This window comes from Anguilla anguilla, chromosome 4, assembly GCF_013347855.1.
Source record: "Anguilla anguilla isolate fAngAng1 chromosome 4, fAngAng1.pri, whole genome shotgun sequence".
Lineage (NCBI taxonomy): Eukaryota > Metazoa > Chordata > Actinopteri > Anguilliformes > Anguillidae > Anguilla > Anguilla anguilla.
The window spans coordinates 6,646,319-6,661,946 of record NC_049204.1 but is presented as its reverse complement, the minus strand read 5'-3'; the positions used below and the strand labels follow the sequence as shown (position 1 = coordinate 6,661,946).

The following is a 15,628-nucleotide window of genomic DNA, read 5'->3' as shown; positions in this document are numbered from 1 at the left end:
GTAAAACAGGATATAGCCAGGTAGGAAGAAGCACGTATCGTTAATGTGCATTCATAACAATTTTACCAGAATACCGTTCATTTATTACAATGTCTCGTTCATTTTCATCCAATATCAGCATCTAAAACAAGCCAACGTACAGTGCCCTCCAACAATACTTTGCCAACACCACCTTTCCCTTTGGTGCTCCATCTGTTCTTTGCTGCAATTGGTGCTAACGCCTCATGTGACCTGAATGGGCCAATAAGAAAAAAATAAGGTTTTCGTGCGAAGTGAAAAACAACACAACCTCCTTGTTGTCCAGGAACACTCCCACGTCATATAAATAGCTGGCCTAGAGGTAGTGAATCCATTTTGACGAAGAAGCAAGGAGGCGAGAAGGAGCTGTGGGAGCGGACATAGGCCGGATGGTTAAATCCAACCTACAGACGATCCTGAATAGCCACTGTTTTGTAAGAGAAAAGGAAAGAAACATACCCAAAATGCCAGTTATCGATCTGACCAGTAATATTCCCGAAAGTAAAAGGTAAGAGAATTGTTAGCTAGATGGGAAATAATGGACAACTTACTTTTAACGACACTTTAATAGTGTTAGACTAGCTTGCTAGTTGTAAGTGGAGCTGCCTCTAGGCTAACGTTAGTTGGTAGGCAAATTCTTAACGCTAGTCCGTGGATAATTCGAGGCCTGTGTAGCTGTCTAGCTGAATGGAACTAGCCAACGTTTTTTAAGCTTTAATCTTTCTACCTTAACTCGTTTCAAGTGACGATGGCTTCTCTGTAAGCTTTGGTTTGTTTCAGTTGTGTCACTAGATTGTCATCTTTAACGTTAAAGTAGATTTACGTCAAATTGATCACCAAGCTGACACAGGCCATATTTTAGAGGGCTTGTTAGCTAACTTAGCTTTGTATTTGGCTAGCTAGCCACCTAGAAATGTAGCTAGCATGTAGCTAACTACGTTAGTTAGCTAGCTCTAGTTGTATTCCGTAGCATATCATAAACCGGTAAGTATTAACCTTAGCTATGATTATAATGGTTATAACGATGTCGAAGTTAACTATCGCAAAGAGTAACATAATCGCTTGGTATTATGTAGAATTACAGCCAGATGGCCCTACATTAGCTAGTCTAGGTATAACATTGGCGTTAGCCGTTTGATTTAGCAAGTGCTGAAATTAAGCTTGGCTAACACGGCTTAGACTGACGTTATTCATTACCTTGTCGTATTGAGCCAATGCTTGTGACAAGATTATGTTCGTAACTATACCAACAAGCGTTTCTATCTAATGTTTCTTGGTTTTCCCAACGTTTCTCACACACCGCAATAAGCTTGCAATGTCTTTGGAAGACTACAGGCGTTAGCTAGCTATCGCAGCAACGTAGCTGGCTAGCTAGCCTAACGTCATTTAAACGAATCGAACATTCTCGACGTCTGAGTGGCTAGTAGTGGTTGGAATAGTAGCTTAACGTTAGCTTGCTGGCCATTTTAACGTTTAGGCGAGTGAAGTCCGCTAACGTTGGATTGAGCCGTTTTACTCGTTAACGTTAACTAGCTGCCCGTGTGGAATTTATCCTTTGATCCTCGTGTGAATTTCTTAATGAAATTGGCAACAAAAGTAACATCATTTGGCAACCAATTGACGTTAGTCAGGAGAATTGAGTTAATGTTTTGCTTTGTAGCTAACTTCAGACTAGCAATAAATGGCCTTGTTGCATAAGGGGTTACGGTTCCTTCGGTAAATACTTAACTATCAAGATCAAATGTACCTGAAAATTCAGATGAGATTTCCTTATGACATGTCAAACAGCCAGTTAGGTGTAGAGGAGGATTAAACATTACAAGGGGTAACGTTTTAAGTGGGGTTTGTGTTAATCCTCTTGAACTTTGACTGAGTCCAAGAGTACAGCACAAAGTTTATGAATGCTTCAATGAAAAATTATACCGAGGTCTCTCGGACTATTTGTGTGTTTTGCTCATGCGAGTGCGCGTTTGTTCACGGGACTTATTTTTCAGCTATTGAAAAGTGAATATTCAGGAACTCGCGACTCTCCATGTGATGACTTGGAGGAATTTTAGTCGTTGCTGCGTCAGCAGGAGCAAGCTTGTTTGGGTTTACACTTCAGGGTGTATTTCGAAACACAAAGAACCCCCCCCTCCCCGAATCTGCGAAGCTAAGCACATTAGGAAGAGTTGGTAGCCACGTACCAAAAGCCTTTCTTCACAGGCAGTTTGAATACAGATGAGATGTACACAAAGTACAGCGCTAACTGCTTTCCTTTTAATCTCTTGAAAATGTGCGACGTAATTTCACTTTATATTTCTGAATTGGGAGCATTGTAGCTTTATTTGACCCCAGGGCAGTGGGTAGGTAGGTGTGAGTGGGGGGAAGTGGATTCTTTTTTGTAGTCTTCAAAAAAATATATATAATGTTATGTGATCTCTTTGGATGAGACTGGATGGATCTAAATTTCAGTTTTTTAACTCTAAATTCTGAGCATCATTTATCGGGAATCTGGAAACATCCAGACCTGGCTTCTTTAATTTTTAAAGGGTGTGTCTGTGTATGCTGAGTTTAAGTTCATTTTCTCGCTCGGGAGTCCTGTGGTACAGAACCACAAATTGGGGTCAGTTTTGGTAGGTTTGGTGGAGGGCTAGGTCAAACACCTGTTACTGCTGTCTGTCTTTTGGATTTTTTCAAGTGTGCGTTAACATTATGCTGCAAGGTGGAATACGGTATGCAGAATGTTTTTTTTTTTTAATTTTTTTTTTTAAAAGCTTTATTCGTTTGTTTCTAAACAACACCAAGCTGCGTTTGCTGCAGTCTTATGTAAATCTGATTTGTTCGAGGGAAGAGGACCAAAGCCGTTACGCAATACGCTATACTCATCCCCTTGTGTTCTCCGAGCAGCTGCTCTGCGTTGAACTACTTATATGCGCGTGCCTTGTGTAGAGTCAGCGCGCGCCAGTGTCGGCTTTGGAGAATTCTGACGATGTTAGCGACGGAAGATATCTTTGCGTGGGTACCGTCGGGACGCGGTGGGGGAAGTGTTTCTGATTTTGCCATGGCACCTCACCTCCAGATATAGCACCCGGGTGTCATTTGCGCACACCAGCGTGTGTGAGGAGTCACGCTACTGACGAGCGGAGAGACGTCAAACCATTCTGTCGGGAACAGAACGGTTTTCCTCCGTCGGGTTGTATAAGATTAAGCCAAGCTCGATACGTGAAGAGCTGCTGAATTGAAATGATTCTGCGAGCTCTTTGTGGGGAGTGTTCTTGCAGTCTGTTGCTGAATTGGCCGACAGATGATTAGATTATGCATTGATGAGGATCTTGTATTTGGCGGAAATCTGCCTGTTATCGACCAAATCATTTTAAATTGCAAATGACTATTGTCTGCGTGGGCCTTCGTTTTACACCTTCAGTAGATTTTCCCGTAAGGCTGAATAAAATTCAGTTCCTTTCTCTGGTAACATGCCATTGAAAACAGTTTGCGGGCAACAGATTGTGAAATTGTTTTATCTGCCAGCATTAGTTTTTGTGAGGGAGACATTTTTGCACTTGCAAGTCACGCCAGGCTTCTGCTATTCACATTTGGCCTATGAGCCCAAGCATTGTGTGTATTATTTACACAACGATGTGTGGCTTTGTGTGGTGTTTGTCTCACAAATTCAGGTCCATTGAACTAGGCTCCTTGTATCTTTTGCATACCCCCTGGTACAAGACGCAGTATAACAGGACTATTTCACTTATTCCAGTCTGAAGAACTACCCCCAAAAAGAATTTCAGAAATGCTGTCATGATCGAGGTCAACTTTCAAACGGCTGCCACTCTGATTTCTGTTTTCAAAGCGTCCCATTTATCTGGACTTTGTGCTGGACGATATGCATTTTCCAATGCAAATATTTTTTCTTGATTGCAAAATTCCCTCTGTTGCTTGTCTGCAAACAAACAAAAAAAAAAAATTTGTACATTTTTTTAAATTTATTTTTTTAAAACTGTTTGGTTGTGCAGCAAAAGCACGCATTGGTGACATTTATTCATATTTGAACTGTTTGTGGTTTGGGAATGATGAATGAATTAAATGATTTATATCATTTGTTTGTGTCTTTAGTGAGTGCTTGTCATTGTAATTGAAAACCCATTCCCTTTTTCCATTCCCTTTTTCCGGCTGGGACTGGAGTGGTCTAGGTCTCGTGTCAGACCGTGCCGCTCATCCCCACACTGGAAGGGGGTGTCACTCACACAAGGATGAGCCACTCAGCCCCTCCCCCTTTTCTGGTTGCTTGGTAACCTGTGCGCCTGCAGGAGGATTCATGAACGTGAACCAGGCCTGCTGCTAAGTAGAAGTAAAATGCAGAACTAGCCCGCACCCCATCCTCCACACCCAACCCCACCCCCCCTGTCCCACAGTGGCCAAAACCGCAGTCACGAGCTGGACATGAGCACTGCTGGAAGTTGCTGAGTTCTTCATGCTGCTCTTTTGAAAACGCAGAATTGGGGGGGAATTTTTAAGTTTATCCCCTGGTTTCTCAAGCAATTCACTTCCCCCTTTTTTTTAAATTTATTTATTTATTTATTTTTACATGAGGCAATTTTTTTTGACTTCTGAATGCTGGAGGAAAATGGCGGTTCTTGTTTCTCCGCAACCTTCTGGGTCCTGTTTGGTTTGCCTCGGTACAACCCTTTTAACAAAAACATAATATAATGACGAGAACCGGCCATTCAGCCCAACAGTGCTCTCCAACTAAATCAGTGCTCTGATTATGACAGACTAGATGGTATCTAACACTGTATCAAGCCTAGTCTTGAAAATCCCCGGAGTTTCTGCCTCTGCCACGTGACTTGGCAGGCTATGCCACACATTGACTACTCTTGTGTGGAAAAAAATTCTTCCTAATGTCTGTATGCAATCTACCTTTTGTTAACCTGTCCCGTGGTCCGTGTGCTAATTAATACTAAAACCTGTCCTCACCCCCCCCCCCCACACTCCAGGTGGGTGTGTTCTCTGCACTCATTGTGGGATTTGTCATGGACTTCAGTAATAAATCACAGGCTGCCAGGTTTTTTTCTTGCTGCTTTGCTTCGAGGACAAACTGTCTTTATTAGTCACCCGGGTCTACTTTTAACTCGCCGTTGCGTGTCGATGAATAACTTCTGCTCTCGGTGGTTTGGCATTGTTTTTTCAGGAAGCCACTAGTTGTTCCTGTGTTCTGTTGGGTCATGTTCATCTGCATGACTGATTTCAACGTAGATATTCTTAAAGGCGCAGGCCTCTTGAGAGCAGCGAATGTCAGAGCACACTGATAATAAGAGGAAATGAGACTATTTTCCATTTTGGGTAGTCAACATTAGTGGTCCCTTTTAAGCTTTGGCAGTTTATTTAATGCTTTTTTTTTGGGATGGGGTGAGATATCGGGCTTAGGTGTGTCGTGAAAGGGTTCTGGGATGTGGTGTGTGAAGTCTACTGTGTAAGTCGGTTTGGTTTGAATGATGGTGCAAATCTAGGGGGGGGCATTTCATGAAGCAGGATCACTGAGTTAGCTGGATAACTGCGTGGGGTAACCCATTAAGCGCTTTTTACCTTTAACTTCAGTCCAGATTCCAAATCTGAGGGGGTTCCTCAGGGTTTTACTCAGCGCAGTTATCCAGCTAACGCAGTTATCCAGCTAACGCAGTCATCCTGCTTTGTGAAACCGGACCCTGATCTCTGTCCCTTAGTGTTGCGTCTCTAATGCTTTCCTCTGCGGTGGCTAACAGATCTCTCCCTCTCTCTCCCGCAGTCCTTGTCGGTGTTCCCGTTCCTGTAGTAACCTGTGTCCGGGGCCTCTGTGGTGCTCCTGATGCCCCTCTCCCACCCCTGAGGATCCCAGGTGGGCGAGGGAATGACCAGAGGGATCGCAATCTTTCAGCTAAACTCTTCTACTCGGTGAGCCCCCCCCCCCCCCCACACACACACGGGTTTTACTGCTCTCTAACTGCAGGACCTGCAGCTTTATGAATGACCTCCCTGTCCTGCTCCCCTGAATGCCTGTATCGGCGTCATGTACACGGTGTGCCCACGGGCCGTGGCGCGGGGCATTCCTACTGCACACGTGTTAAAGCCAGGCGGGGCCTTTTAGATACACCCCCGTGTAGCCTGCGCTGCAGCCTGCCTGCTTCAGTCCACAGTTCAGTCACTGAAGTCCCTCAAATGCCCCCTGAATTTGGGTCTCAGCCGCATGGTTCACCAGAATAAAAGTCCTGTCGTAAGCTAACGTTTTGTTCAAGGTGTATTTAGTCTCGATCTGTTAATTGCACCGGTAATTGGTACAAGTCATGCCCAGTTAAAATTGTGTAGACTTTCATACAGTCATACGGAATTTATTCAACCTTGTTAAATTACATTACAAGTATTTAGCATTTATCCTGAGCGTCTTACACAACTTTTTACACAGCATTTACATTGCATCCATTTATACAGCTGGATGTATAACTGAAGCGATGCAGGGTTAAGTACCTTTAGCTCAAGGGTGCAACGGCAGTGCCCCGCCCTGGAATCGAACCTGTGACCTTTTCGGTTACAAGCCCGGTTCCTTACCCACTGTGCTACACCGCCGCCTTGTGTTATTTTCCCTGCTCTTCGGACTCTCGCGCACGCAGTGAGCCCCAGCGCGGCGGCCGATTGCGGACCCGTTTTTTTACCGTGTGCCTCCCCCCCTCGTCCCCCCCCGCAGGACGCTCGCTTGCTGGTTCTGGAGGAGCAGCCGCCCCCCGCCCGGGTGCGCTTCCTGCACTTCGAGCCGCGCCGGGCCGAGGGCAAGCCCTGCTCCTGGAGAGGGGCGCTGAAGGGGGGGAACCTGTACATCGAGATCCCCCCCGGAGCCCTGCCCGAGGGCAGCAAGGACGGGTGAGTGCGACGCCCCCCCCCGCCACCCCCCTCCAGCCCCCCCCCCCTCCTGCGTGTCCCAGTGCTTCTGAGACTCAGTCCTGGGGGGACCCTCTGTGTATGCAGGTTTCTCATTCCCACTATAATTGCAATAGCAGAATTTTAAACAGGCTGTTCATTTTTCTTGGACGCGTTTAGTGTTCTGAGGGGTTCTTCACCCTCGGGCCACGTTATGTCTGAGATGGCTATGCATGCCATCATGAAGTGTGATGTCACATTGTGTTTGTAAACGGGTGCAAATAAAGAGGTAAAATTATTATAAAACAAAAAAAGAAATTTTTTTTACCAACAGATTCAAATTAATGGCTGCGATGAATCAGTAGGTTTTTAATTGGTGAAATGTGTGGACTACTGAGACAATGTAATTAAGCTGCCAGACCTGCAGTGTTACATGGTCTAAGGAAAAGTTTATGAAACTCATGTATTCGACCACCTTAATTAAGCAAGAGAATGTCTGTGCAAAGAACAGGCCATGCACGGGGGTCGGCAGGGCTGAGATAGAGAATCACCGTTATACTGTGTGATGTGAAAAGAGCAAGGTGGTGCTGTCCACCATAACGGAGGCATAATTGCTTCTCTGTTTTGCAATGTTTTGTAAACGAACTAGTGCGCGATTAACAGTTTTGTCCTTAAGGCATTCATGACCTTTGTGAGGTGAGCTAAAATTAAGACCTGGCTTAGCCATTTCGGTTTTTAAAGTTTCATTTTATGTCTAGTTAGTGCCAGGTTGAGTGGTTTGCAGGCCGTCTTAAGAAAATATTTTCCCATCATTTACTTTTTATTTTTAAAAATTTTTTATTCTTAAACCACTTCAGTTAGACCTCCGCTCCAGCTCACCTGAGGTCCAGTTCGTAGCTGTGATCAGTCAGAAGAGCTCATTCCTAACTGCCACACACTGTGAACTAGTATGAGCAATGAGCACAGCTGGACAGGCTTAGCTCATGTATTTTTAAATGTTTCCTGATGCGCGATTGGTCAGGACACTATTCTCTCGACTAAATCCAGCTTCCCCATTGGTTGACGCCTTCAGTTTAAGTTTGTCATGGTCTGTCAAGGTTGAGACGGATGGAAAACTTCCTCTTTTTTTTTTTTTTTTTTTTTTTTTTTTTTTTTAAACTGGTTTTTTTTCATGAGGTTAGTATTGAGAAGATGGATTATATAGATAAATGTAGATTTAGTTTTGGTCAAAGTGTTTTCTTAAGGCTACATTTGAGTTATTTTTACTGTACTAGTTGCTGGGAGTGTAAATGGTGGGCTTATAGTGCAGATGACATCACTTCCTGGCCTCCCCCTCCACAGATTTGCTCTCCTGCTGGAGTTTGCTGAGGAGCAGCTGCAGGTAGACCACGTCTTCATCTGCTTCCACAAGAACCGCGATGATCGAGGTACGCCTGTCCTCTCTCTCTCCCCCCCCCCCCCCTTTCTCCCCCCTATAGGGCTCGACAGTGTGCCACATTGGTAATTATCAAATGCAATACACCACAAGGGGGCGACGACAGTTACTGAATTTGATAATTAGTGTCAATATATCGTCGAAGCCTAACCCCGCTCAGTCTGTCTCTTTCTGTTCTGTCTCCCCCTCTCTCTCTGTCTCTGTTTATCTCTCTCTGTCTCCCTCCCTCCCTCTCCCCCATGAAATAGGCCAAAGCTCACGCTCTCTCTTCCCCCCCACAGCGTCACTGCTGCGGACTTTCAGCTTCCTGGGCTTTGAGATTGTGAGACCAGGCCATCCCCTCGCCCCCCCCCCGCGCCGATGCTTTCTTCATGGCGTACACCATCGAGAGAGACTCCTCAGACGACGAATGAAGCTCCCGGACGACTCGCACGATGCGCCCCCCCCCCACCCCCCCCCCGCTCTCCCCCACCCCACGCTACTCTTTCTGTTTCAGTTCCTGTAAAAAAAAAAAAAAAAATCTCAGCATTGTGGTGACTGCGTGTGCATTTTTCTTTTCTTTCTTTCTACCTTTCGTTCTTTCGCTCTCGCTCTCCTGTACCAACGTTAAGAAATCGTCGCATCGCGTCAGTGCCACCCGCACGTAGTGTAAAACTGAGAAAAGCCCGGAACACAAGAGCCTCAATGTTGGATGATTTAAAAAAAATGGGAGATTAAACTTTGTGTGCTGACTTAGCTTCACCAGTGTCCTCAATCCAACGCCTACTGATCATCCTTAGGATGTAATATTTATGGGTACGATTCCCATGCAGAATTAAGTGTAATTAGTTTTTCATTCTCATTTTGTTGATTTGTTTTTTTTTCTCCTCTTCATTATTGTATTGATTTTATATGTGTGCATGATTCTGAATTTTTAGACCTGTTTTTGTTTCACTGAAAATCTGCATGTTGTAACAGTGCGCAAAATAAAACTGCTCACCTTAAAACTGTGGTTTATGAACGTCTCCTTGCACTTTTGCCTTGTGTGACCTACAAACAGATTTTCATATGAGTTGGACGTGTCTGCAAGCTCTCCAACCATGGATACATTGCTAAATTGATCTATTGAATTTGCCATGCAAGTGCTAACTTTCCCCAAGATACGCAGCATTAGTTGCTAGTTAGATTAAATGTTGGGTAAGATTCTGTAATCAAGCATTTTAAATCTTTGCATAAAAATGTGCCGGTGCATGTTTGATTCGGCTTCTTGGCTCTGCATTAGTCAGGTGGATTGTGGCTGTTCCTGGCAATAGCCTGGTCCTACCTCCTTGGGGGAATGATGCCTACCAGGGGTTCATTCCAATCGCTTATTTTTACTCCGTTAATCTCCATGTCCTTTCCTCACTCCTTCGCTCCACTCAGTGGAGATCGCGAGGGATAGATAAGAGGGTGGAGAAAGCGTGGAAGCGTGCATTAGACGATTGGCACCTTCTTTGCTCAGTCTAGCATCAGTTTGACGCAGCACCAATTGGGAGAGGTGGGGTCCGGAGGTCATGCATTTCGAAAAAAGACTTCTGCAAAAGCTGCGTTTGTGTATTAAGTGAAGCATACTCCCGGATCCTCCTCGCTCCTCCAAGGAGCTTTTAAAGAATTGGAACTCCCAAGATGGCGGTCATCGATGGATTACTGGATCAGACGAGGATGGATAAAATAAGCGATTGGAATGAACCACAGGAGTCACTGGCTAGTTTGGCTCTGCATGCCAAGATTGATGGTGTTTCCATTAGACATAGGTTAAAAGATAAAGGATGTTCACTTCCAGAATTTTCTGTTTAATTATTCAGTTGACAGATCAGCATGAAATGCAAACTCAGGATTGCAACAGTTGTAATTGGGTATAATTGAAATGCTTCTTTCAGTATATACTCAGCTGATGAAAGTGTATGTAGTCTTTAGGCTCACAAGGGTTCACTTCCTTGTAGGTACACCTAAAGGTGAGAATTGCTACGAGAAGGAAAGTATTTTTGAGAAAAACATTTAATAAATCCTGTGATGAGTGGGAAATAATTTTTTATCGAAAATTGTGATATACGAGAGCCAGGAACGTGAGTAAAGTCACTTGTGCAGCTGTAGACGTAGTTAGGGCGCGGTGTGGTGAAGCCCCAGCAGGGCGGCGATCTTCAGCACGGCGCCGGGTTCCGCCGCGGAGAGGTACTGCAGGCACAGGACGTCCTCGCGGTCGGGCCGCCCCCCGGCGCCGGACAGCGCCAGCTCGGAGAGCTCCTGGAGCAGCAGCGAGCGCTTCAGCGACAGCCAGCCGGCCAGCAGGGCGGGCCAGGAGGCGCCGGGCGGGCCCTGCAGGAAGAGCTCCGCCCGCGGGCCCCAGAGGAGGACCTGCAGGACGCCGGCGGCCTCCGCCGTCCGCACCCCGCTCTCCGGGTCCAGGAGCAGGTGGGCCAGCCGGAGCAGCCCGCCGGGGGACGGGGACGGGGGGGGCCCCTGGGGGGGGTCCCAGCCGGAGGGTCTCGGGTCCGGCGGCGGGACGGGGGTCTCCGGGAGGTGATGCAGGCAGAGGAGCAGCAGACGGCCGAGCCGGACCGCGTCGGAGTCGCCGCTGGCCTCGCGCTCGGACTGAGGCTGGAACCCAGTCAGCGCCGCCCGTGGGGGGCCCCATCTTTTCCACAGCTCCTGTACGGGTGCGCCCAGATTCTCCCCCTCCCTCGCCCCCGCCCCCGTCCCCACCTCCATCTCCACCCCACCTTCCAGTCCTTCGGTTCTTCCGCAGGCCCCTCCCTCTGCGGCGCCTCTCTCGCCCGCTCCCTCCATCCCTCCCTCCGCTCCTCCCCCGTTCCCGTTCCCGGTTCCGGGCCAGGCCAGTATGACGTCGCGCGGCTGCAGCTCTGCGCAGGCGGCTCCGTGCTCGCGCAGGTGCAGCAGGCCCCGGGCCACCTGCAGCAGCAGGAGGCCGAGCTGCCGCTCGTACAGCTGAGGCTGGGCGCGGCGGAGGGCGGCTCCGTCGCGGACGAAGTCCTCGAGCGTCCCGCCGGGGAGCTCGCGCTCGACGTCCGCCGCGTAGCCGTCCGACAGCAGCGACGCCACCGTGCGGCCCTGGCGCTCGGGAGACTCTCCCTGCTCAGCGCTGCCACCGTGTGGCGACTCCAGGGACATTCGATCCTCGGCGCTGACGTCTCTCTCCGGCCCGGGGCATTGTGGGAAATGCACTAAGAGCTGCTGAATATTGACGTGGGGCGGCAGGGGCTTCAAAAGGGCTCCTGCAGCGGCTTTGCTGTTTGGCCTGTAAACCTGAGGGGGATGAAAATTGCAGATGACTTTCCAACCTCTTCCCTCGCTCAGCGTGCGCAGATGCTGATAAGTAATGAGTAACCTGTCGCTGCACTAACGCCCGATTATACAATTTCCAAATATGAGCATGCTTGAAAACAGCCTCTGTAAAGCCTCATTCTTGCACAGAGCGCTGTGGTGCCAGGAGGCCACGTTCTATCGCTTACACGAGAACAGGCAGTTAAATTGCTCAACTTGGTGTTTGCAGCGCAGGAAGTGTTTCTCAAATGTGTTCATTCTACGGCGGGAGCAAAGGGGGTTGCCATATATGGGTATGTCTCAAATCTGTGGCTTGGAGCCCCGCGTGTGTTTCTATGGTGGATAAAAAACCGATTTCTTGATTAATTCTTTTCTTTTTCTCGTGATTGTTTTCTCTGTGCTCGCCATTCGTCAGCAGGCATCTCCCAGTGGACCACCTGGGGTGCTTACCCTGCAGCACAGATAAATGAGCATGTGCAAATCGTCTCAGTTTTCCGATGTGCCCAGAGGAGTGAAAATATCTGTCATATCTGCAGTAGGATTTTTTTATTTATTATGCACAACTTATTTTTTTTCTTCCTTTGGTTCCTATACCATTTGCAGCTAAATATAAAATTAATAACTGCCCTGATGGTGTGTTCTGAAATTACACAATATATGGATATGGCAGACATAGCCTAATATACCACGGAATTGTGAAGTTCTGTGGTATATTTCAGTAACCGCATTAACGGTGGTGACAAACACACTATGACTCAGGTCTAGTGGAAAATTACACGTTAAACACTCGCCCTGCCTGCGGCCACTTGCTTACCTTGGCTGAAAACACCCTCCCAGGCAACTGTGGGCAACGGACGGAGTAGAAAACGGCATCCCCTATCTTTCTCGACGGGCGACCCTCACAAAGCCGGAATTCCTGAGGCTGGGAGGACTCGATCCCCTTCGCGGACTCCGCCCAGCCGAGAGGCAGCGTCTCCAGCTGCCGCGCGATGCGCTTCAGGAACAGCAGGTGGCACTCTTGGATAGCCGAGGAGACCCGCTCCTGGTCCTGGAGACTCCCGAAGAAGCGGGGCAGCTGCGGGTCGGGCGTGTCGAAGGTCAGGAGTCCCAGGGGCAGGCGAGGAGGGGGCGGGGCCTGGAACGTCGGCTTCTGGCTCTCTCTCTCCACCTCCAGCTGGCTCTGGTCTCTGATGGGGGCCAGCATGTAGAGGGGGTTGTCGTAGTTTTGGTGTCTGGAGGGCAGGGAGCACTGGGGGTGGAGACACCCCCCCGGTAAGGACACAGCTCGAGCCAGTCTCTTTTTGGGGACCGGCGGCGGGGTGCTCTCCGAAAAAAATCTCTCCTGATGACCTGACGAAGAGAGGCCCTTAGAAACACAGGCGTCGTACCACAGTTACCTGCCACCAAACGCATATGACAGTTATGCTGACGGCTTTAAAAAAAAAAAAATCACACTATCGAGAGAAAACGATCACATTTAATAATGTGAGAAATGTGCTAAATTGTACTGGACCTTGATGCAGCCTCCTGAAAAAAAAAGTTGTGTGGTGATTTTTTTTCAGCAAAACTGTTGGTTTTAGCCGTGTGCCAGGCAGGACCAGGCTTTCTGCGTGCTCACGCGAGTTAGTGCGGAAAACTGCAGCGTATCGGTGACATGTCATAACCTGTCGGTCGCGGTCTGACCATATCGGGTAAAAATAGTCTCCTGAAATATGTAGCTTGGCTCTATTAATACAGCAAATGTAGAATGATGTTTGCTCTGCTTGTGCAGTTTGCCGTTTGCACTTTCTGCAACTTCTTCGTTTGGTTAATCATCGTTGAACCGCACAGCAGCGGTAGAAATAGTATCACATGCACACACACAGGTGCAAGCGCGCACACACACACACACAAAGTCACACAATCACCCCCCCACCCCCATTTCAAAAGTCACAGGACTAGAAACCATACCAAAAGGAGAACAATACCACTGTTCTTAACTGAACACTTGAAGTCTGCAGATGTTCTCCAGCAAATTTTTTTTTTTTTTTGAACCTACAAGTGGCACAAGTGTTCAGGGGGAAATGAGCACTACGCAGAGCGTGTGAAGCCTTCTAACCCTGTGGTCTGACGTCTGTCAGCCTGAGGTCTATGACAGGGAGTCTGGTTTCAGGTGTAACTTCCTCCGATTCACTACAGAGTCGAATGGGGAAGCGACACACATGCACGGTTCTCTCAAGCTTTGCTTTTTCGACATGTTCACGATTTCGTCTCGGTGCCCCGAAAGCACGTGATGTCTAGGACGCTGAACCCCCCCAACCCAAGAAGCGCACAGCACAAAAAACTTTCAGCCAGCCATTGGCGTGTCTGTGTTTGGTTGGGGGGGAGGGGGCGGGGGGGGGGGGGGCGGGGGTCGTCACGGTAACTCGGCGCGGGGCGCGTGCTCACCGTCGCTGTGATGTATCGGGCACCGCGGCGCGTGGCAGTCGATGGACGAGGAGAAGACGTCCGGGAGGGGGGTGGGGGTGGCCTCGTACGGGGACCCCAGGAGGCTGTACCTCTCCCCCGCCTCCAGCTCCAGATCTGCGCTGGACCCCGTGCTGGAGCCTCCTGAGTTGGCGCTCCTTTGGGGCGAGACGGCCGTTGGGATCAGCACGGGGGGGGGTCGGGGCTAGCGCTAAGCTACAGGAGCGCCGGCGTCAAGAAGCACAAGCGAGAGCATCCTCAACCAGACCACAGCAGGGCTGCCCAACCCCACGTTCCCCAGAGATCTACTGTCTACCGTAGGCTTTCAATTCAACCCTGACCTGGCACACTGGATTCTGTACTAATCAGCAGCTCAACGGGTTCTCTCGCCGTCGGACGAGGTGCGCTCTGTTAGGTTTGGAGTGAAAGCCTACAGGACAGGTAGATCTCCAGGAACACGCTTCGGCAGCTCTGGTCTACAGGAACGTTACAATGCACAGATGAGGAGCAGGATGCACCCACGGTTTCTCTGCGCCGAAGTTATCGTTTCATCGTTTATTTATTTGCTGTTTTGCACATACTGAGATTGAGGCGCTCGACTGAAGGGGTGAAATCGCGCGGGTACGGCCGGTCTGGTCTTACCTGCGCTGCTTCAGGGGCAGGGGAGGGGGGTAGCCCGCCTTGTCCGCCCTGCTGCACATGCTGTCGGTGGGACGGTCCGCCGTGGAGCTCGGAGTCTTCAGCAGTCGAGAGGTCTCACTCCCTCTGACACGAGGACACTGCTCTACTCTCAGTTTGTACGTATGCTCTGCTGGCTACGCTCTCTCTCTCTCTCTCTCTCTCTCTCTCTCAATCTCTCTCTCTCTCACACACACACACAGACACACAGACACTGTCTCTCTCTCTCACACACATGCACAGACACAGTCTCTCTCTCTCTCTCAATCTCTCTATCTCTCACACACACACACACAGACACTGTCTCTCTCTCTCTCTCTCTCTCACACACACATGCACAGACACTGTCTCTCTTTTTCTCACACATACACACACACACACAAATACACTCCGTGTCTGTCTCTCTCTCTGTCTCTCACACACACACTGTCTCTGTCTCTGTCTCTCTCTCTCACACACACACACACGCACGCACACTCTCTATCTCTCTCTTTCTCTTTCTCTCACCGTGGGTAAGTGTTGTCTAAGAGACACTATCTGTTTCTGTGATCTCTGAAGTCTGAGGCTGGTAACGGAACCGCCGTTTGTGCTGGTATGGGTGTTCCTGCAGAAAACCTCAAACGCGAGAGCGAGAGGGAGAACACACACACACACACACACACACAAGCGCATCTTCCCCCGTTCCGCGTTGCAACTGCTTCTGCAACTCTTCTCTCGCTTTGAAACCGTTTGACCTTCCTCTTAGACCCCTCTCTATCTCTCTCTCTCTCTCTCTCTCTGGACCTGCACACACTGCCGTTCCACTGTGCCCCACTTCCCTTTTCTGTGGCGCAGCGTAACTGAAAATGCATGAATAAACGAAGGAACATAGACTGTCCTCTTTCG

General features: G+C 48.7%; 2 protein-coding genes across 2 annotated transcripts; one reads left to right on the top strand and one right to left on the bottom strand.

Annotated features, from left to right (window-relative positions):
- Positions 1-304: 304 nt before the first annotated feature.
- On the top strand, positions 305-9,311 carry oaz1a (ornithine decarboxylase antizyme 1a). The gene is given in 7 exon segments (XM_035416102.1): positions 305-526; positions 5,783-5,840; positions 5,842-5,928; positions 6,716-6,888; positions 8,227-8,312; positions 8,602-8,666; positions 8,668-9,311. Coding segments are annotated over 7 exon segments (654 nt in total). The 5' UTR covers positions 305-407; the 3' UTR covers positions 8,734-9,311.
- Positions 9,312-10,110: 799 nt separating this feature from the next.
- On the bottom strand, positions 10,111-14,951 carry peak3 (PEAK family member 3). Its single transcript, XM_035415410.1, has 4 exons — positions 14,708-14,951; positions 14,048-14,223; positions 12,435-12,970; positions 10,111-11,602 (listed from the first exon to the last, which is right to left on the bottom strand). The coding sequence occupies exons 1-4, from the start codon at positions 14,764-14,766 to the stop codon at positions 10,439-10,441; spliced, it is 1,935 nt and encodes a 644-aa protein (XP_035271301.1). The 5' UTR covers positions 14,767-14,951; the 3' UTR covers positions 10,111-10,438.
- Between the last annotated feature and the right edge of the window lie 677 nt (positions 14,952-15,628).

Bases quoted from the DNA above. Each gene is read 5' to 3' on its own strand.
- peak3 (XM_035415410.1), bottom strand. From the start codon at position 14,766: ATGTGCAGCAGGGCGGACAAGGCGGGCTACCCCCCTCCCCTGCCCCTG. The intron at 14,224-14,707 runs GTAAGACCAGAC...CTCGCCCCAAAG, and splicing joins CTGCCCCTGAAGCAGCGCAG to GAGCGCCAACTCAGGAGGCT. The intron at 12,971-14,047 runs GTGAGCACGCGC...TCTCTTCGTCAG, and splicing joins CCCGATACATCACAGCGACG to GTCATCAGGAGAGATTTTTT.